At 41.8% G+C, this 21296-nt stretch overlaps 1 protein-coding gene across 7 annotated transcripts in view; it reads left to right on the forward strand.

Annotated features, from left to right (window-relative positions):
• Nucleotides 1–21296, forward strand: part of ST3GAL3 (ST3 beta-galactoside alpha-2,3-sialyltransferase 3) — a 185132-nt gene that overhangs the window by 97712 nt on the left and 66124 nt on the right. For all 7 annotated transcript variants that reach the window (XM_074151206.1, XM_074151209.1, XM_074151207.1 and 4 more), the window contains one exon: nt 11859–11953. In XM_074151206.1, coding sequence (XP_074007307.1) covers nt 11859–11953 — 95 coding nt within the window. The remainder of the gene's footprint in view (nt 1–11858; nt 11954–21296) is intronic.

Raw genomic sequence — 21296 nt, forward strand, 5'->3', positions numbered from 1 at the left:
AACCGAACCAATTTTCTGTTCTGTAACTTTACATCCTAGCTAGGCCTCCTCTAACTCTCTGAAATTAACGGCATATTGTGGAGAAAACTGCTCGTTCTCAGAATAAGACCAATGTTTGTGCTCCATGCCAAGGAATGGTATGTGGAGAGGCCCTTGCTTATACTTATTGCTGTAACAACCAAGGTCAGCCAATTTCGTTATTTGCCCCCTTAGGGGGTCAGAAACGGAAAAAACGTAGAGGGGTCACATCAGTGGGGAGGAGTGGACAGGACAGGTGACCCAAACCTGACCAACTGGGGTATTCCATCCCATCTGCCCCATGCTCAGTATAAAAGCTGAGGGATCAAAGGGTCAGCCCCCTTCCTGCGATGGCCGACGTCCAGAGAGGACTCTGTCTGTTCATCTGCCTTTGATCCCGATCCATGTGTTCCTGACTCCAGAGCTGGAATCCAGTTCCCATTCGTCACTGAGTCCAGTCTGGGACTTCCCCAGTGCCTGCCGGTGACGTGACTGTCATCCTGGGAGCTTGATACGGTTTTGTATATATTGTATCTATTTCATTATTTTCTTCTTTATTTTTATTTTAATATTAATTCTTCATTAAAGTAGTTTAGTTCATTCTAAACTTCTGAATCTCCTTATCTCTTTCTCCTCCTCTCTCCTCTTTTTTGGGGGGGAGAAGGGGGGGAAGGGCCATCTGTCGGTCCGGTTTTGGTAAATTCGGCCGAAACCACGACAACAGTCTGGTGCCAGATGTGTGTTGGACTTGGATTTGGGGACACAAGAGAGCATAGGACCCCTGTCGGAGGATGCCATAAGTGTGCTGGCTGGAAAGATGGCTCTTATTTTTTTACACCTGTGTTGCAAGTAGGACCGAAGAAGTCAGCGTCGTTCATGGTTCTTTTTTTTTTTTTTGTCAGAGTAGTTGAGTGGCACCCCCAGTCTCGTCTTCCCTGTCTAATCTCTAACTCAAGCCAGACACTTTCTGTGTGGGATGATGAAGAAACGATATAGCTGTCTGTGCTCTCTACTGTTTGCAGTTTTCTCCACTGCACTCACTTGCTCCTTGAGTCAGTAAATCCTTTCAGTTTTGTCAGGTGGCCTCTTACATGGAAACTTTTGCCAGTGTCCAGTCTCTGTGCCTTATCTCTGGAAACAGTACGCAGAAAGAGGTTTTACAAGCTCAGTGTCTTACCCTTGTTTTGTTAAAATACTTGTTTATTTTTAAAACCATGGGACCAAAGGAGAGAGGCTTATATTAAACAGGGCTGATATTATCTGGAAGATTTTAATGCATTTTCCTTTACAGATAACTCTTAGGCTAAGGGCTGGAATTAATAAGGTGACAGAGAATTACATGAAACTGAGCACAGGGTCCATTGTCTCCCATACCAGTAATTTTCTTGTGACAGAGGGACCTGCTGGCAGAGGCACTTGGGGAGAAAAGCCCCCTCTGAAAACACTTTTTCCAATTTGGATGCACATTTTGGCCCCTTTTTTTTGTTTAGGTTCCCAGTCTGAGCCTGAGATGCAAAAAACCTTGGAGGTTTTTGCATCTGGTTTAAGGAAGAAAAAGCCTCTGTCTGAACCTTAAATAGTAATAACTGGCTGCCCCCAGTTCGTCCTGCACTGCAATGTGAAGTGTATTGTGCAGCAGTTACAGAAACACATCTGGAATTTTTCCCATCGGGATTGATATGAATCTCATTAATAGCAGCTTTGTAATCTATCTGTAACTGTTTTTTAGTAAGTCATATTTTTCAGATATTAGTGATTTTTTTCTTTAATATGCATCGTACAAATACACATCCGGTGGCTGTACCTGGGAGATGGCACCTAAAGCTATATTTATCCAGTTTCACTTAATAGAAGAAAAAAAGCCTATTCTCTGGTCGGATGAATTACACTGCTTTGACTACTAGGCAAGCTCGAAAATCACACAACTGCTTCTTGAACAACTTCCTACAAGAAGGAGCATGCCAAGGTAAATTGTTTAGGCAGTAGGAATTTGCTCAGCGGACAACATTTCCACCCTCACTGTTTTTTTAGTTAGGATGTCCACCTTCTGAATGGTGCAAACTGACATCGTGCAAACTTTTCCAACCAAAAAAACTTGTCCAATTTCAAAATGTTCAGAGAGAACATCTCTCACGCTTTCAGTCCCTTCTTGTTTTTGCTGCAGAGTTTGTTCTTGTTTCTAGTTCATATCTTCTTGTTTTCTCAATGGAACTGTAGACTTGATTTGATATTGTCAATGCTACGTCAGCTTTTTATGTCAAACCCAGCTTGTGATGACTTTAAATGAAATCTTTTGAAAATAACTGACAAAAAATTCTAAGAAACATGACAATGGACTATCTGTGTGATTGTCTTCAATTTATGTAGTGTACAAAGAAGCTGAACAATTTACTTCTTGTCTGTGCTTCTTTGCATTTAATTATCTGCCTGTCTTGTGTGCTGTAGGCAAGTATTGGTGCAATGGCTTCTACAGACTTTTTTTTTTTCTCCCCTCACTTTTATTGTTTTGCTTTCATTTCCTGTTTGTCTGCAGGCAGACTTGTCCTTTGCCCGCATTTTCATTGGGGAGGCTTTCTCAGGAACACCTTAAAGTCACTGTTGGGAGTTGCACTGATGAGAATTGCAACCTACAAAAATATTCAGTAATAATGAGTCCGGACAGAATATGCATGCAGTTTGAAAAGAATGGTTTCTTTTTATTTTTCCTCAAGTTTCTGAGCCTTTATTAGTTATTGAGGTCTTATTTCCAGCTATTAGGCTAGGAAAATATTTTTTATTTGCTTTGGGGTTTTTTTAATGTGAAAGCTGAGATTCTCGCAGGAGTGTGATACGAGGAACTGGGTTCCACAGAACTTTTCAGAATATTGGACTCTGTGTAAGAAAATCAGAACAGCTGACAATACCTCTGTTGATGCCGTGGTGTGTGTGCAGTAGATAAATAATTTCCATATCATCTTAAAAGGAATTTTTTGTCTGGGTTCTGAAATGGCATTGATCATTCTGGAAGAATCTGAGCCTTGAAAACATTAAGACTGTTTTCTCTCAGAACAACCCATCTGTTTCAGTAAAGATGCTTGAAACATTGACATTTCTCTGCCAGTATCCTCACTCTAGTAAGACTTAGGCAGGAAATTTTTGCTCCAAGCAGATTTTTGACCTGGATAAGATCAATATGCCAGAGGTGAAGGAACATCAGGCATTCAGGAACTGAATGAATTACGAAGTCCAGTCCCCTGCCTCTGCAGACACCAAATCATCCAACCCCTTTCATAAACTGACCAAGCTTCACTCAAGTAATTTGTTTTGCACTTCCCTGTTTTCCTCGGCTTCCATCACAAACCTGTTTTGGAGCTTACCCGTTTTAAACCTTACTTCAGCTGACTGCATCGTGATCAGGTCGTACTCATATGTCTTTGTTTGTTTGTTAAAAGAGCTCTTTTCCTTCCATGCTGCCTCCCCTGTGCTGTACGCAGACAGAGCAGTCACATCTGTTCTGTGCTTGTGCTGAACAATATGTGCGGTTTTGGTTTAGCTGATGGTTGAAGGCTCTTTTTCATCATTGTGCTATTCTCTACATACGTACCAATTTCTTTTTAGCTTTCTTGATTTACGTGCACAAAAACTATATGTGCCGTCTGTTCTAGACGGAAGAATTAAGTATTCCAGGCTCCTCCTGCAGTGGCATTATTATGTGTTATGAAGGCCGCTAAAGATTTCACTATTCCCTTCAATGCTTTCAAATATGAAAATTGCTCTTATACAGTAGGATAACATCAAGATAGATATATACATTAAATAACGTGCTAGGTGAAAACAAGATTAGAGGCTTTTGAAACAGTGACGTGCAATTTCATGTGCTCTACTGTAAGACTGCCAGGAGTTCTGGAAAGTCAAACGTGCTGATGGTGGCAGGAACCGAGCGGTGGGTGGGGAGAGTTGCTGGTGATGGTACGGCTGTGGATTAACTTTTCTCTGCAAGTAGAATAAAGAGAAGGGTAAGATGGCTTTATAAAAGCAAAGTTCAGTCACTGCATTTTAACAAACCGCTTAATTAGTATCTATGACAGAAGATAACAGATCGGTGGTGGAAACTGTGCCCATGTCACAGTTTCAGCTGGGTTGGAGTTAACTTTCTTGCTAGCAGCTGGCGTGGGGCTATGTTTTGGATTTGGGATGACAGCAGTGTTGATGTGTTTGGTCGTCAAGGTCTTTTCTGCTCCTCACACTGCCCCACCAGCGAGCAGGCTGGGGGTGCACAAGGAGCTGGGAGGAGACACAGCCGGGACAGCTGACCCTAACTGACCAAAGGGATATTCCATACCATGTGATGTCATGCTCAGTATTTAAAGCTGGGGAAGAAGAAGGAAGGAAGGAATGTTCAGAGTTATGGCATTTGTCTTCCCAAGTAACTGTTACTTGTGATGGACCCCTGCTTTCCTGGAGATGGCTGAACACCTGCCTGCTGGTGGGAAGGAGTGAATGAATTCCTTGTTTTCTTTTGCTTGCGTGCTTGGCTTTGGCTTTGCCCATTAAACTGTCTGTATCTCAACCCACAAGTTTTTTCTCACTTTTACTCTTCTGATTCCCTCCCCATCCCTATTTGGGGGAGAGTGAGCAAGCGGCTGCGTTGTCCTAATTGCTGGCTGGGGTTAAACCATGACAGCCCATCATCTGCAGCTTTCTGGAATGCGTGTTATATCTTCACCAGAAAAACCAGTTTCCCTGCCTTTTGGGAGTGCAATGTTGCACAGCAGCAATTAGCCTAGGTAACTGCTGTCCTATTCTTTTTCATTAGAAAGAACAATCCCTTTCCTGTCCCAGTGGAACATGAGCAGGAACGTAATGGTGCTAAACTTTGGCCAACTGGCAGAGTTGCTGGCTGGTATCTTCCATGTGAGCTGACTCTTTCTGCTAGGGGGAAGGATTGGACCCTTTCTCCTTCCCTCCTCATCTCATTTTTTTATTTGCACAGAAGGCTTTGAAAACTCAGGCAGTAATTACAGTCTGCTTTTGCTCACCTTCATCATGTTTCCAAATACTACGTAATCTCATCTGTTTGGCTCAGTGCTCCCTCAGAAGGCCTTGAACACCCCACCTGGCTTCTGGTAGGAAAAACTAGCTGTAATTCAATCTTGCATCTTTGACAATAACACATGAAAAACAAACTATGACATTGAAATGATGTTAGGAGACTGGTTTTTAAACTAACATCATTCTACGCTGTCTAGAAGTTGGCTTTTCACCCTTGCATAGTTTTGTTTTCGTATTAGAGGGTTCGGTGAGCAATGACAAATTTTGCATGTTGTCTTATATGCTGCACCATGAGGCAGGTCAGGACAAAGTTTCTGCCTTGTCTGAATTTTATAGCTTAGGATTTTTTTGCCCTTTTTTTTTTTTTTTCTTTCCCTGAAAGGAAGCTAACCTTTAAACCAAACTTCTTGTTATTTTTGTGTGTGTGCTTGTGTGGTTTTTTGTCTCAAGCATTTGGAGAATCAGTAGGAAAGTCTGAGGATTTGGTTGGAGCAGGCAATCTGGTTTCTTTTTGTCTTTAATAGTTTCTCTCAAAATTTTTCAGTCCCCAAAGTGATTATTTGCATTATATAGACACATTCTAGGTAAGCTCTTCAGGGCAGTTTGTTAGACCTTATGCATGTCAGAACATAGTCAGCAGGAGGTACTGAGCTGATATTAAATCAGTCTTTGATTTTTGTGCCTTGGTGGTGCGTAAGCGCAAGACATTAATGACTAGAGAAAGGTTAAACTTTACGTGTCTTCCTGTTTATCACAAAGGTACAGGGTACAAACAGAAAGCAGTCTTGGCAGGCAACAGGCTCGCAAAATCCATGTGCTGCTTATCTGCAGTTGTGTTTGTACTGAAATTTGATTACCGTATATGAAGGTAAGTACTTCAGAATCCCAAGGAGTCTGAGGGGTAGCTCTTGATTCTCAACTGCAGCACACTGTAGCTTGGGTACTTGGTCACTTCTTAGCAACATTGTCCCAGTGTGAAAATGGTTTTAAAAGAAATAGACCTGTGCAAAGCTTTAAAAGATCATCTACTGAATTTTCCTTCTTAAAAGTACGCACAGCTGTGACTAACCCATGCTGGACAGATGCAAACTTGTTCTTAAAAATAATACAATAAAATCAGAAACTAATGTAGTTGATGCAGATTCTGTAACCCATGTCCAGGCAATAGATTTCAATGTGTAATAATCCCAAGCATAAGAAACCTTTTACTGATGTTGAAGTTTCCTTTGCTGCCTTTTAAGCTCAGGGCTACTATTTCTATTTATCAGGGATATGGAGATACTACCTTTCTCTTTTGCAGCAGCCTCACAATTTTTAATGGCTTATTATGTCCTCTTTCCATTTTCTCTTCTCTAGACTAAACAAATTCATTTCTTTCTAGCTTACCTCAGAGATCATGTTTTCTAGACCTTAGATCTTTTTCACAGCTCTCCTACAGTCTGTTTCTGGTTTGTTCATGTTCTTCGCGTGAGGCCCATGGTCCTTGAGCTGATGCTTTCTGATTCTGAATAAAGTGGAGTACTTAACAGGTTTTACAGCTGTGATACTTACATTTTTTCAGTCATGATAGGATGTTTATCTTTTCTGCAATAGTATGACAATGTTCTGTCTATGAACCACAGTGCAGAGTATGGAGGCCCTTTAAGATATGTTGGAGCAGCTGGTTCGGCTCTAAATAGAGCAGCGAGCAGGCAATGGGAAAATGCCTGCAGTGATGAGTTTAAACAACCTACTAGGTGACGGAGAGCAAAGAGAACAAGAAGGCTGATGGATGTTCCAGATGCTTTCTTCTGACAGAGCTGCGAAGGAACAAGTGATTACACCAGCTCAGTAATGGACAGAACCCAAATGCTAGTTATTAGGAAAGGGCAGAGAGCAAAGCAAAGCAGTGTTGTACCACAGCACAATTCAGTGGCATCTGTATGGAGAATGGCCAAATAGTTGAGGGCTTTTCAGCCTGGTAGTAGGTACACTCAGGGTCTGTAGGCACATATAGCATGGGAGAAGATGGATAGGTATCAGTGGCTCACAGTCTCTTCCAAAGAGGAACTAAGGGTCTCTAATGGCAGTGGTAGGGTGCACTGACCTAGTGTGGCCGTTCTTCAGTATGAAGTTACTTTATATTACTTCAATACAGTATGAATCTTTACTGTATTATCTGATTTTCTTTTAGACTATAGCTGCAGTTTGTTAAGATCAACTTAATTTTTGGCCTGTTAGAGATTTTCTTCTTGCAGCCTTCCATTTTTTTTTGCTCTTTTATTTGCTGATTTAGTAAAAGTAGTATGTTGGTTGTAGGATGGGGTTAATCCTTATTAATAAAGTTTTTTAAATTTTTCAGCTGCTTGAGGAATCCTTGAGCTGCTTGGATTTTTGACAGAGGATTAATGTCAATAAGAGATGTGAAATCAGGACATCACAAGCCTCCTCGTTCCCTATGTGATCGCACCATGCTGCTCCCCAGAGAAGGGGGAGGCAAGGGAGAGAACACACATCTAGGTCTCACTAGGGAGAAAAAGGAAAAGGTTAGGTTAGATTTTCTCTCTGTACTTTTATAAATGCCTCTATCGGAGCTAATTGTTCAGTGCTAGAGTGCTTTGGTTTATATTTTGACCATTTAATTAATAAAATTGGTAGATTTTGTGCTTTCTCTCTAACCATGGATGCTTCTGAGCATAAGCAAACAAAAGAGAGGGTAGAAGTCATGCTGGGAAAAAAAAGTCATTCTTTTGTGTGTTTTGTTTTTTGGTTTTTTTGAACAAAAAAAAAGGCTGTTCATGTCTTTTTAGAAGTGGAGTGTGCGGGTTATATAGAACATGAGGTTCTAGCAGCATTTTGTTTTTTCCTTCAGCTTCCAGTTTTTCTTTGCTGCTGAGTCTCCCTAACTAAAGAAGGAACAATAGGGTAGGGTGGCTTAAAGGAGGAGGGGAAAATAAAGGGAAGGAAATACTTAAAGGGTGGATGTCAAGAGGACGGGGCCGGTCTTTTTTCAGTGGTACCTGGGGATAGGACAAGAGGAAATGGGCACAAACTTGAAGATAAGAAGTTCCACCTAAACATGAGAAGGAACTTCTTTACTTTGAGGGTGGCAGAGCACTGGAATAGGCTGCCCAGGGAGGTGGTGGAGTCTCCTTCTCTGGAGACATTCAAAGCCCACCTGGACAAGTTCCTGTGCAACCTGCTCTAGGTGGACCTGCTTTGGCAGGGGGATTGGACTAGATGATCTCCAGAGGTCCCTTCCAACCCCATGTGATTCTGTGAAATATCTGAGAAATAACCCCTCAGTGGATCCTAGTGGCTGCCAATCTGCCTTTCCTTAGTGTCACGGTTTCTAGAAATGTGGTGCCATGTGGTTTCCTCTACTCTTTCAGGGACTTGGCCTTATCTTCCTCCTTCCTTGTTCTACGCAAAGACTATTGATCGGTTTACTTATTTTACTTTCTCTCTGGTGTAACTTATTCCCTTCTACACATGTATGTATTAATTGCCTTGAAAGCAGCAGGTAGGAGTAGGGAGCCAATTCTAGTCAAGATTAAATACCTGAAGTCATTCAATAGCTGCTTTGATGGCGCGGTGCTGGTCTGGGATTTGCACTGTACTTTGGGAAGTTAACGCTGCTGATGTTGATTGAACACCTCAGCACACATCAGAGAGGAGTAGCTGTGAACGGATCTGTGTATCAAGGACAGAATGGAAATGGTCAGAAAACTTGGCTGGGGAGCTTCAGGCAGGCTGGTTCAGCCCTCCAGGTAGAAAATTTTTTGGGTCACAAATCTTCTTACTTGTCAGGGAGAAAATAACTGGAAATGTAACTTTTTTTTTTTGTGGCATAAGCCGTAATCTCCTAGGCACAAATATGTATCGCACTTTCTTGTGTATATAGAATCTCATTTATGAATAGTTTCCTGGCAGTACGCTTCCTTTTGCTGTGTGCAGTGACAAATTGTGTTAGAGATTTTGTATAAGGAATGTCTTTGTATAAGGAATGCAAACTTGAGAGCTGGGAGAGATTTGGACTGTACCTCGTAATTATCATATCCAGCATTTCATAGAATCATTTAGGTTGGAAAAGACCTTTAAGATCATTGAGTCCAGATTTTGTCTAATTAGATGTCATTTGCTGTTTTATTGGGGTATGCCATTCAAACTAGTGGTTTTAGATGCTTGGCATTTCTCTCCAAAATCATGCAGGTGCCCCAGGCACCCAAATTTCTCACCTTTTCAGTGGCTGCCATGTGCTATGGGGTTGCATTATGTCTGTTTTGGAGTTTGAGGTGGGGTAGAAAGGAAGTGGTTAAAAATCAAATTTGAAAAAATCAAAACTCTTGCTTTATGTGCTGTTTGCCCACAGAGCACAAGCCTATTTCAGGTCTGGAGCTGTGGTTGTGGGTGAAGCCCACCTGCCTTTAGGCAGGACCGGCAGATGACTCAGGTAAAACGCAGCATCCCATATGTAAGCTGCTCAGTAGATACAAAATTTAACATCATTCAGAAACATTTACTTTTTCTCTTTGACAAACTCCCACGCATTCCTTGGAATGTATTTTAGGTGCTCTGCAGAGAGCATTCCCATGGCCTGTTTAAGGCATATCCTGATATTTCCTGAAGGGTCCTAGAATATGCCAGACGCGCTTCAGAGCCGAGACAGAACAGCCATGCTCCTGGAGTGGTCTGGCAGACACCGTTTCCCTGTCACTGCTGGACATCAGTTCTGGCCTGCTCTAATTTACTGAGGTGGCAAAGCACTTCTCATAGATCATGAGCTTACAGCATTCATGATTTCTTAATATTTCCAAAATGGAATTACCTTCAAGATTTATGGGAGCTAAATATCCTCTAATTTGCTCTTTTTTCCCCATATGGATATAGTATTTCCCCCAAAACTGTTCCTCCTTCCTCTTTAAATGAAGCAAAAAATACGAATTAAAAGTCAGTTTCTCTGTCTCCGTGTACGATGTTGTTAAATATTACCAAATAATAGTAGGTGGTCTAAGGCTATTGTGTTCTTTGCTAGAAAAATCTTGGAAGTTTACTTGTAACGCATACAATCACAAAGCCAATGGTCACTTCACCCTTCTCTTTGGGCATCACTTTGGTTATATGCGGAGGGAACATATAGAGCATCAGATGAGTCCTGCTTCAGCTGCCTTTGGGAAGTCCCCTTGGGTCCCAGGAGGATCTGACCTTCCTCCTGGTTTTACCAGGCACCTTGTAAGGGGGAATCTGCATTAGGGACAGACATCCAATACTCCATGTCAGACTACTGTAAACTGTCTTTTCCCGGTGCATGACTTGCAAATAGACTAGTTAATTGCATCTGTAAATAATACCAACTTCTGACCTGAAGCCTGACCTTACAGCCTGTACCTTCTCTTTTGTTCAGTGCTCTTAACTAGCTAAATGCTTTATTTACACTGCACAACTTTTAAGCCTTATTGTAGGGAATCCTCTTGGTCCAGATCTTTGGTCCTCAACATAAGAAGGACATGGACCTATTGGACTGAGTCCAGAGGAGGCCACGAAGATAATCAGAGGGCTGGAGCACCTTTCCTGTGAGGACAGGCTGAGAGAATTGGGGCTGTTCAGCCTGGAAAAGAGAAGGCTCCAGGGAGACCTTCTAGCCCCTTCCAGTTCCTGAAGGGGGCCCACAGGAAAGGTGAGGAGGGACTCTTTATCAGGGAGTGTAGGAATAGGATGAGGGGTAACGGTTTTGAACTGAAAGAGGGGAGATTTAGATTAGATACTAGGAGGAAGTTCTTTACTGTGAGGGTGATGAGGCACTGGAACAGGTTGCTCAAAGAAGGTGTGGGTGCCCCATCCCTGGAAGTGTTTAAGGCCAGGCAGGATGGAGCTTTGAGCAATCTGCTCTAGTGGGAGGTGTCCCTGCCCATGGCAGGGGGGTTGGAACTCGATGATGAAATGGTCCTATATGAAAATTAATATTTCTGTAGTTTCTTTTGCTAATTGTTTCCTTCCACTGTACTAATTGTTTCTAGAAGAGACCATTTTTTAGTAGCTGCAGTGTTTGTCTGTTGAGGGTGTAATTAGGATAATGTATTCCCATAATGACATGATTAAGAAGGACTAGTTCTCTCTCTCGTAAATGAGTTTGGATAGATCACAACTGTTTGGTTTGGCAAGGACCTCTCTTGAATCATTTATGTGTTAATGAATGTAGAATAAAACACCTACATCTGTACTGAATTTCCATTCTCTGTAAGTTCAGTGCTGCTTCATGATCTGAACCATTTCCTTTCTTGCCTGTGTTATGATAGCTGCTGTGTATGGGCATATGAGTGAGGCAGAAGCAGCCATGGGAGCCGATGACCCCAGCCTTGCTCTCCACATGCATTTGCCCAGTGCATTTGTACCTGCACAGAGCAGCAGGCTTATATGTAATGTACAATATAAAGGCAACTCCACACCCCTTCCTCACATGCTCACGTAGACAGCACATGAATTGGCTTGTGCTTACAAAGCTGGAAGTAAAACTGGCTAAATTCTGGTTCCAATTTACAATTTATTGTCACTAAATTAATAGTCAAACAATAGTGTGGAAGCTCTAAATTGCTGAGTGGAAGTGATTGCCAGGCTGACAACCAGAGTGTTTTGGGTGTCCTCATGGCACAAATTCAGACAGATTTGTTTCACTGCGAGTGCCTTTGGGTGAAAGGAAAATCTTCCATGTTACTGTATTGCTGGTAAAAATGTAGAATCAGCACTTGAGTATGGTTTCTCTCAACCCCCCTACAAAAAAATTATCCTTCCTAGTTCAGGAGTTAATTTCTCTCTCATTTTGGTTTTCTCAGGTTCTCAAAGCCGGCACCGATGTTCTTGGATGATTCCTTCAGGAAATGGGCACGTATCAGGGACTTTGTACCCCCCTTTGGAATTAAAGGACAAGGTATGAGAAAACTGTACAGCTGTTGGAAAAGGTGATCATTCTGCAGATGACACATCTTGCTTTTCTGTATTGAAAGCTCAGGTTGTCTCTTGGTCCCAACTTTTTTCCTGTTCTAGAGGAACGTTGTACTTGTAGCTCTCAAGCTCAAAAGGGTTTTTACAGTTGGAAAGTGGATTTCAGAGGCTTGTCTTAGAGAGGATGGTTTAGCACATGGTGAGAGTTAGTGTAACAATAGCAATTTAGATGTACCATCATTCTGGAAGAAGCATTTTGACATTAACTGCTGTAGCATCTTGTAACATCTTGGCTGACAGCAAAGAGAGTCCCAACTGATTTAATGTACCTTTAAGTTGGTAATTCTGTAGAGAATACGAAGGACTCCTCTTTCTGAGTATTGGAGCCTCGGTGCTGACCTCTGATACAAATCTTTTGGTTGTATAATTATTTTATAGTTGTGCCATTTGTAGACTTGTATAACAAATAGAAGTTTGTTCAGATGCTTTGGTGGTGATTTGTAATATGCCCTGTCCTCCAGCTGGAGTGTGGCAGCAAAGGCTGTGTCTCAGGTATGCTGTGGGAGAACAAGAGTGGTGCTGGTGGTGATGAGATGGGAGCCAGTAGCCCACACAGCAAAGGGTATATTTTGTGGGTGACATAAACTGCTTGTATCCCGCATGTGCCACCAAGAGCCTCTCTGGGTGAATAGTGGTGGAGCAGAAGGGTTATGGTCATAGCAGTGATTTGCTGCAGACTTACTGAAGTCTGATGTATTTATTACGAAGTGCTTATAGCATTGCATCAACATCCAAGGTTTTTTTTTTTTTTTCCCCACTGACAAATTCAAGATTACAGATGGCCTCCAGAGGAATTGAAATACCTGGTGGACAAAGGACTGCAGCCACAATAGGCTTGGGTCTGTCCCTCTCCCTGGAAGCAGATGTGGTAGCTGTCAGAACAATCTCTGATCAAATCAAGGGCTCTACTGACAAATTTCTTTTGGCTTGCATCAATTCCCTTCTTTGTTTTGTATATGTCCATTCCTTGTCCAGTTGGTCTTTTGCAGCTCAATAGGCAACTAATTACTGTCCTCTAAATCAGCCAGCAGAGTTTGAAGCAAAGAAATAACAGTGGCAGCACAAGTGGAAGGCTGTGTTGACCACAGGAGGGCTTGTCCCCTTCTAACAGGCACACAAGGTGTAGAAAGCTAGGGCAAGCTGCCTGACCAACGTGGAGGTGGGATTTGCAATTACACATGATGTCAGCTAGACCTAATAAAAATCATTCCGTTAAACTGAATCCAAATGGAGAAATTCACCAAAAGGGGATGACGGAACGGCTCTGGCAGCCTTCTCCCTGGGTTTGTTGCCAGCTTGTATCACCACTGCAATGTTATGTAAATCTGGTGTTTTATATTGGATTTCCTCAGTTAAAAAGAGAAATGAGAAATTGCCATTATTTAAATGGCTGTGAGCTGAAGCCATGGGACGGAAACCGTTGAATGGGTTATTTTTCTAATGCCCTCCTGGGACTGAATTTTGTGCCAAGTTTCAGTCTGGAGCAAGTTCTGTGTGTGGGAGGGTTGAATTATAAATCTCTGTAGCCCAGGATTTCTAATGGCCGTGCTGACAGGCTGTGAGTCCTAGTGATGCGAATGGCGCCCTTTCATGTTACACATCACTTGGAATTCTTGCATCAGTCTTTTCTGGCTGTCCCATGGGATGCATTCTGGCTCAGCTGAGTGGTTGGATGATGGGATCAGCACCTCATTAGGGCTTTCAGTCAGGGCAATCTCATGATATCCAAACAACTGACCCAGGCAGGCAGCGCGGAGCGCAGTCACGTGCTGCTGCGAGATGAAGACTATCAGAGCGGGGATGTGCATGGGAAAAAAGAGTAGTCGGGGTGGCTGAGAAAGTGTAGAGAGAGACGTGCCTGTGTTGAAACAGACAAGGCAGGAGTTCTGCTCTGTGCATTAGGAAGCCCTGTGACACCACCAGCTGGGATTTCTGACGTGCATCACACTGGGAAAGGCCATCGGTGTTTATTATAGACACCGACTGTAGCTGGGTTGGTAATGGGAAGATTTTGCTGAGAACTCGGTGAATATCATCCGGTGTTTTCAAGTCACTGTGATTTAGTCCAAGTGCAAAATGGCTTTTTTTTTGTGTGAAATATAGCTACAGGATGAGGTCACTTTCAGTCGTACTGTAAGTTCCAAGAAACTCCTAGAAACTAATCTGTGGTAGCTTGAAAGTACTAAAGTTATGAAATCAAGAGATCCTTAGCAGCTTAGAGGCTAATCCACCATTTCTGCTTTCTCTTGTTAAAGTTTCTCTCTATTCTTCAGACACTTAGCTAAGTTTTTCTTTGCTTTGTCTCTGAAAAGAACTGAAAGAAGTCCTTTTTCATCCATCACTTGGTGTTTACAGGTCCAAGAAAGAACAATTCCAAGATTGCAAGAGCAAGTCTTGCAATCTTCAGGGGAAAGCAGCTTTTGAGGAGCATTGTCTACTGAGCTGTGCTAATTTGAAATAACACATCTGTATAAATTACATGTAAAAGAGTAGAAATGGCTCAGAAATTTTCAGGGCAGGACTACTGCTCTTTAAAGGCGATCATATCAAGGAGAAAGCAGTATGCTGATCATTTTGACACAGTTCATCAGGGATCTTCATTTTCTTCAATGAAATCTTCAATCTTTCTGATTTTAAAGACAGTCCTTCCATCTCCAGATGCTAAAAAGTACTCCGTATAACATAAAAAGCGTGTTTCTTCATGCAAGAATGTTTGCTCCTCTTCTCCATTGGTCATTTTCTGATTTGGCCATTAGCCCATGCAAGGGGGTTTTATGACCAGAGTGCTCCACTCTCTCCAAGAGCATTTGTTTGTAGGAGGCCTCAAGGTCAGTGAGGTTCTGAATATGAAAGTTTTTAGACTTTCCCCCAAATGATACTGGTTCTGAAATGGACTATTGCAGTAGGAATAATGCACGTCTCATGTTAGCTTGGAAACTGCTGCTATCGTTGATTAACCACCTTAGTGATTGCTTGTCTGCTAAAAGAAAGCAGCACAGGAATAAGCAGGTGGTGACCCTACTGCTTTATGAACAGGACTTTCTGATGATGAGGCACACAGTAGGAAGTCTTGTGCAAGCTCATTTTGAACAGTGGTATCTGAGTGCCCGATACAAGGTATTAGAAATAGATAAAGAGGTGTTTATAAGTTTGTACCTTTTTCTTAAACTGTCTTAAGTGGGCAGAGAGTTTTAGTACATGTTGTACTTGTTGACTCTGCCTCTGTTCACCGAAGATATGGACCAAGGATTGATCCTAATTGATCCCAATCTCCAGCAACCTGGGTCCAAAGTGAAGCTGCAAACTGTCAGGAGTGTTGGAGCTGGTACAGCAGATTGAAGGTGTCAGTGCATTCATCACAGATGACTGTAGCGCTTTGTGGGAACTCTTGCTTTCTCTGTGTGCAGAGAATAGGGAGAGTAATAGATATTTCATATTTCTGAGAAGGTGTGAGTGTATTTGCTCATAGGTTTAATGCCACAAAGGGTCACTACAAATACCTAGTTTAGCCTTTTGTGTAACAGTGGCTCTACGTTTCACCCAGTGACTTCTGCAGCTGGTTATGAATGTATGAGGTTATCTTTCAGAATCTAAATCAAGATTTTCTAAATGGTGAAGAGTGACCATGTTGTCAAGTAGGCCAGTGTCATATTTACAGCACTTACTTTAAAAATGAGACTGTTAGTGCCACATTGAGCTTTGTTGTCTCCCTCTATGTGACTTGACAGACTCTAGAAATGGGATGTGCACATACGAGTTCTTGGAAATGATGACTCCGTCTCTATTAATAAATAAAATTACTGATCTCTGGTCCTGAAGGCAGTTGAGCTCATTGTTCAAACAGGTTAACTCCCTGCCCGCCCCCCACCAGAAGAGGGTGGCTGTATCCAGGCTTCCTATCAAGAAAGGTCACTGGCCTGTATTAGCCTGTGACCTTATGAATGCGTGAGAATTATAGGGGAGGATATTAGTTGGCCCTGATGAAAACCATTGGGGAGCTGTGCTAACACTTTAATGGTATGGACTCGTGTAGGACAGTGTGCCTGCTGCTGATTTGTTTATTAGTGTGTATATAGCCAAAGGGAGGGATGTCATTCAGGAACACGATGAAATTGGTTAACCTTAAGAGTTGTTGAGAAGATCAAACTATAATAAGAAGTTGGAACTCTAAAAGCTACAAATGTCAAGATGTCCTGTGGGGGACAGCTCAGGCTGCCGAGCACCCTCCTGTGTCCCAGGCTATTGTTTTGGCATTAACTGGGCTGTTGGAGTGCCTCCCACGTTTCACCATTTGCGAGGGTCTAATTTGCTTGTAGGAATTCTTCTTTCCCAGCAGCCACCAAGCCTGCTTTTTGCAGCTTTTCTGTGAAGAGGAAGGAGACTCCAGCAATCTCAGGCTCTTAAACGAGTTACTTTGAGATTATTTTTTTTTTAATTGACATTTCTTCTTTTGTATTTGCACCCTTTTCTAGCAGTGCTTCTATCAGTGTGACATATGGAACTATGAATGTGCATGTGCTGTCCATATTGTTGCAGAGATTCTCTATCATGTGCACTGCTTTCGGGGTTAAATTGTCAATGAATAAGCAATGGAAAAATTGTTTACAGTGTTAGTGAGATTATTAATCCCAGAGGGCCTCCTCCCCAAATTTACCTCTGTAGCTAAAGCAAAAGGAAAGGGTTATTTGGAGAAGGGCAACAAAACAGGACTGGAGAAATACCTGACTATTAATAGAATTTCTCAGTACATGTGGCTTAAAGAATATAAAAGGCTTTCATAAGAAAGAGTAGCTAGTATCTGGCATCCTTTCTGTGTAATGAGGACGGGAGAGTTGCTGCAGTTCTTTTTTAACTTAACTGAAAACATATGGCACAGCATACGCTAAAAAAACTAAACAAACATCATCCATGTAATATCTCTTCCATGCATTTAGTCAGTAATTGTGCCATTGCTTAGCAGTAATTATAGGTCTTCACTTCTACCTTTGTTCCTGCTAGATTGTTTTAAGCGGAGAGGCTGCTTTGTTGGCCCTGACTCAGTTTGTCTTTGAAGGTGATATTTATTTCTTAGGGAGTGAATGTCAAGATGTTCACCATCTCAGAATTTGCCTCCCACCAGGAATCTTGGAAACAATTTCTCCCCCATGGTGATAAGAAAATATGAAGAACGTGTTTGAAGTGCTACAGTTTTATCAAGTGTAGTATGTGGTACTGGCCAGGAGACTTCATATTTTCAACAAGAGGGGCATCTGGAATTGGTGACACGTTTGGTGACAAAGAAGTCAAGCCTTTGCCCAGAGCACCAATGCTAATAGATGTATTGTGCAATGGTTAATCGTTCTCGTATTTGGTTTTATTTGGATGTTTTCTTTTGTGTTAGTCCTTCTGGGAAGAACCATGGTTCAGTGCTGCTTAGTAGTGATTTCGTGAGTCTCATGGGGGAGATGTCATTCATCTTCAGTGAAAATGTTGAGGTTTTGGGCGTGCAAAAGTTGACATATCAAAATGTTATCGGGAGAAAATCTCCTCTCTTTTCATGCATGTTCTTTTTTTGCATAGCTTTTTCTTCCACATCAACTTTCTTGGCATGAGCAATACTTTATCTCTGAAAAACCATGTTCACTTGGACATCACAGTTGAAATTTACAGCTGACCCAAAGGAAAACTATCAGAAAAGTAGGTCTTTCCCAACCTACTCTTCCAGTTCTTTATAGAGGCTGGAGTACCACATGCAAACACCTTCTCTATGTTTAACTGGATCTGCTTGATAACGAGGTGTCTCTTTTCTGCTTTAATTCTCTAACCTTGTCTTTATGTTGTAGTCCGTTGTACGGATGACTTTTCCTACTGTGAGAATTTTTTTGTTCTTCGTGTTCTTCCTTAACAAATAAGCCAGAAGCACAAGCATCTATAGCTGTTGGTTCTGTTCAGAGTAGGTATTAACACAAAATTGTTGTTTCTTCTTGAGTTTGAGGCAGATTTCTGAACTAGTTTCCACTAGAATTTTATATTTGACCAAAATTGGTAATAGTTGCCATTATCACGTGGGAATATATCTATAAAAATGATGCTGTTTCCCCAGGGAATCTAGCTGACTTTATAGCCTCAAGAAACTAAATGAGAGGTTTAAAGGGAAAAACTGTAAAAGTTTCAGAAGAGGTAAAGGATCAGCTTTCCATTTCTGAATAAAGCCTCTAAAGGGAAGTTATGTTGTGAATTTTGAAGTTAAATCAATTCTCACTCTTGAGCTCTCTTGATGAAAGTACAACCCTCCAGGGCAGTCCCTTCTTTCAATCAAAATTTATGCTTTGCTCTTGAATGTGCTTCAATAGTCTTTCTCCCAACCGTCTGAGAAGGGAAAGGTGCCCCAAGTTTGCAGTTAATTGGGTGACTCCATACTGGAATTCTTCCCGGAAGTGTTGAAGTGCAGTTGAGACATGAATGTTATTCCTGTCTTTTACATCCTAGAGGGAAGAGCAGGTCTTCTGTGGCTGTTGTGTTTTGAAGTGCCACATCTTAATGCTTCTGCTGGGGTCAGGAGGATTAGAAATCCCTGTAGTAGTTACTGAGTTTTTTGGCCCTGAAGACATTGTCTGGCCACCTGTGAAGGGGCATCAAAAATGCAGCAACAATGGGAAGAACAGCCCTCTAGAACAACTGTATTTATTTTCCCACTTGTCTTTGGACAGCACATTGTGAATCTTTCAAGGTCCATTTTCATTTGGCGTGAACTAGCCTGTTTCTACAGGCTTTATTGCTTCCTGTGCATCAGACTTGAGTTTGGATCAAAATGGTTAATGCGTGGTTATTGCAAAATGTTGCCCATTTTTTGGCATAATTGTTTTTTAAATTAACGTTCCAACTTTCCAAGCCCTGGGATTATGTTGGGAACTAAGCTTGTATTCTGAAAAAACAAACTCTTGGTTGTGAAGAAAAGAAAATCCCTGAAGGCTCTAAAACTACGATGCAAATCAAGAGTCCAAATGTTATGTATTTTATTTATATCTTGTTATAAAAAAAGGCCTTGAGGGCTTTCTAGAGCTTACATCTAACACATGCCAGGTTTTCCTAAAATTGTTAGGGAGGTACCATGCATCTTCAGTCTTTCTTTTTTTTTCTTTTGTTTTGTATCTATGCAACATTATATGGATGTTGCTTTAGTACCATGAAAAATCAGCAATGGAAGTATTGTGATATTGGAAGTAGTGGCAGTTTTAAGTTCTGCTGTTAGTAAGGTGTATCTCGAGCAAACCACCTCAGCTGGCACAGCCAATGACCTGAAGAAACCATTTGCTTGTTTTCACTCACAAGAGCTGATTTGGGTACAGATTCCTGCAGTTTGTAGTTAACTGTCTTTGAGAGCTAGTTCATGTGTTTGCAATTTGCTTCTAAGTACTGGAAGTCTTTGTAGCTTCTTTTCTCCTGCATAGACCTCATAAAGTTGCCTGATCAATAAAAAGAAGTGGTGTGGGAAATCTCAGACTCATTTTGATATCTTTTGTACTCACTGGATTTACAGCTTCACTAAAATACAAATTACATCTGTCTGCCACTAGACGTGATGTTTCTGGGAGAGAGCTGTAGGACAGAATATGTGATGGGACTTAGGTCCATGGCCTCGTGCTGGGCACCATGGTGGCAAATCCTTCTGTCAAAGATCACTTCTCAGGTCCTGTATGGAGCAAGAGCTTAAGGGAGAAAAAAAAAAAAAAGTGCTGAAGAAGGCACTTTATATAGAGCTGAACTTTTTGGGTAGTGTAAAAAAAAAAAAAAGCGTGCACTGGGTTTGTGCTTACGACTTGTTTGTAAATATGCAATTTGTTTAACCCATAGCATTGATAGTGTTTAGCTTGCTCTCCCCATGAAGCTGACACACACGTGTCATTCTGTTATTGTGGGACAGGGACGCATATGCAGAGGAGACTGGTATGCTTCAGGGATCTCTGTCAAGCTCACTCTAGTCAATGTATACCGAAAAGCTGAAGCTGGTGTCCAGTGTCCTTTAGAAGTGCTGGTTAGAGGAGTAGCAGCTGGGTGACCAAGGGTGGAGAATGGGCGCTGACCGTGGCTCGCTGGGCAAACACGAAGAACTGAAGCATTACACTGTTCCCTGACGCTAATGCGTGGGATTTGGGTACTTACTGCTGGCAATAAGGGCATTTAGACTTGCTGATTTTTTGAGGAAGATGGCTGGTATGGACACCTTGAAAAATTACAGCCTCCTCTTTTGGTGACTTGAGAGTGCATGAACAGCCCAGTTTGCCTACTTCCAAGGCAGGCAGAAGGTAAACCCTGTGAGATGCCTGCAGTAAGCCCTGTGGAGTGGAAAGGTCTCCCATCTTTTTTTAATGAAACAAGCGAGAAGCTTACGCATTAGAAACAACAATGTTAAGTGTTGTTGACATTTACAGTGAAGTTCTCCACTCCTCCACATAAATAGCAGAGAAAAAGGCTAGAATTTAGACTTAGGCAGGTTCTCACTGTGTGGTCACTGCCCGCCAAATTTCTAACTATTTACTTTTAGTTTTTCCAAATGTCTGAAAATTTCAGGGTCAACCTGAAGTCAAGACACACTTGTGTTCAGAGAAATCATGCAGTCCTGAGCTGCTTTTCAGTCTTCTGATGTTCTAAGGCAAAGCTGATAGAATATGTCATGATAACGCAGGATTCTTAGATAAATGTAGTCAACTCCTCCTCTAGATGATAGGAAAATGTGCAGAGGCTTCTTCCTTTGTTTATATAGTAATAATGTGTGCATAGTGGCTGATAGATGAATGGGTTAAATAATCTCCTGCTCTCCCCAATAATCTGAATTCTCCATTACAAGAAAAAAAATACAATAAACAAACTATGGCTGCAGACAACTGCAGTAGATTGCTTGCCCTGGTGGTGTGCTCATTATGTAATAATGAGAGAAAGTGAAGGTGAAAATGGAGGATATTGGTGTTCATTTCCATTAATTTATCATTAAAGGATGGTAGCAGACCCACGTGAAGAACATGTAAGCCAGAGAGCTGTCTGAAGATGAAAGCCTTTGCAGAGGGCTCCTTATCTAGGATTCAAAGGCCTTATTCTGTTCCTAGTTATGTCACTTACCTGCCTTGTGACCTTCAGTAAGTTTGATTCGCTCAGAGTATAAAGACATTTACTGCTTTCAGAAACGAGGAGAACAGGTGGAGGACCCAAGAGGGTGAATTCTGGAATATCACAGAATCTTCTTGGTTGGAAGGGACCTTTGAGATCATCGATATGCACGTGTGTTTACATGT

This window comes from Numenius arquata, chromosome 8 (genome assembly GCF_964106895.1).
Source record: "Numenius arquata chromosome 8, bNumArq3.hap1.1, whole genome shotgun sequence".
Taxonomy (NCBI): Eukaryota; Metazoa; Chordata; class Aves; order Charadriiformes; family Scolopacidae; genus Numenius; species Numenius arquata.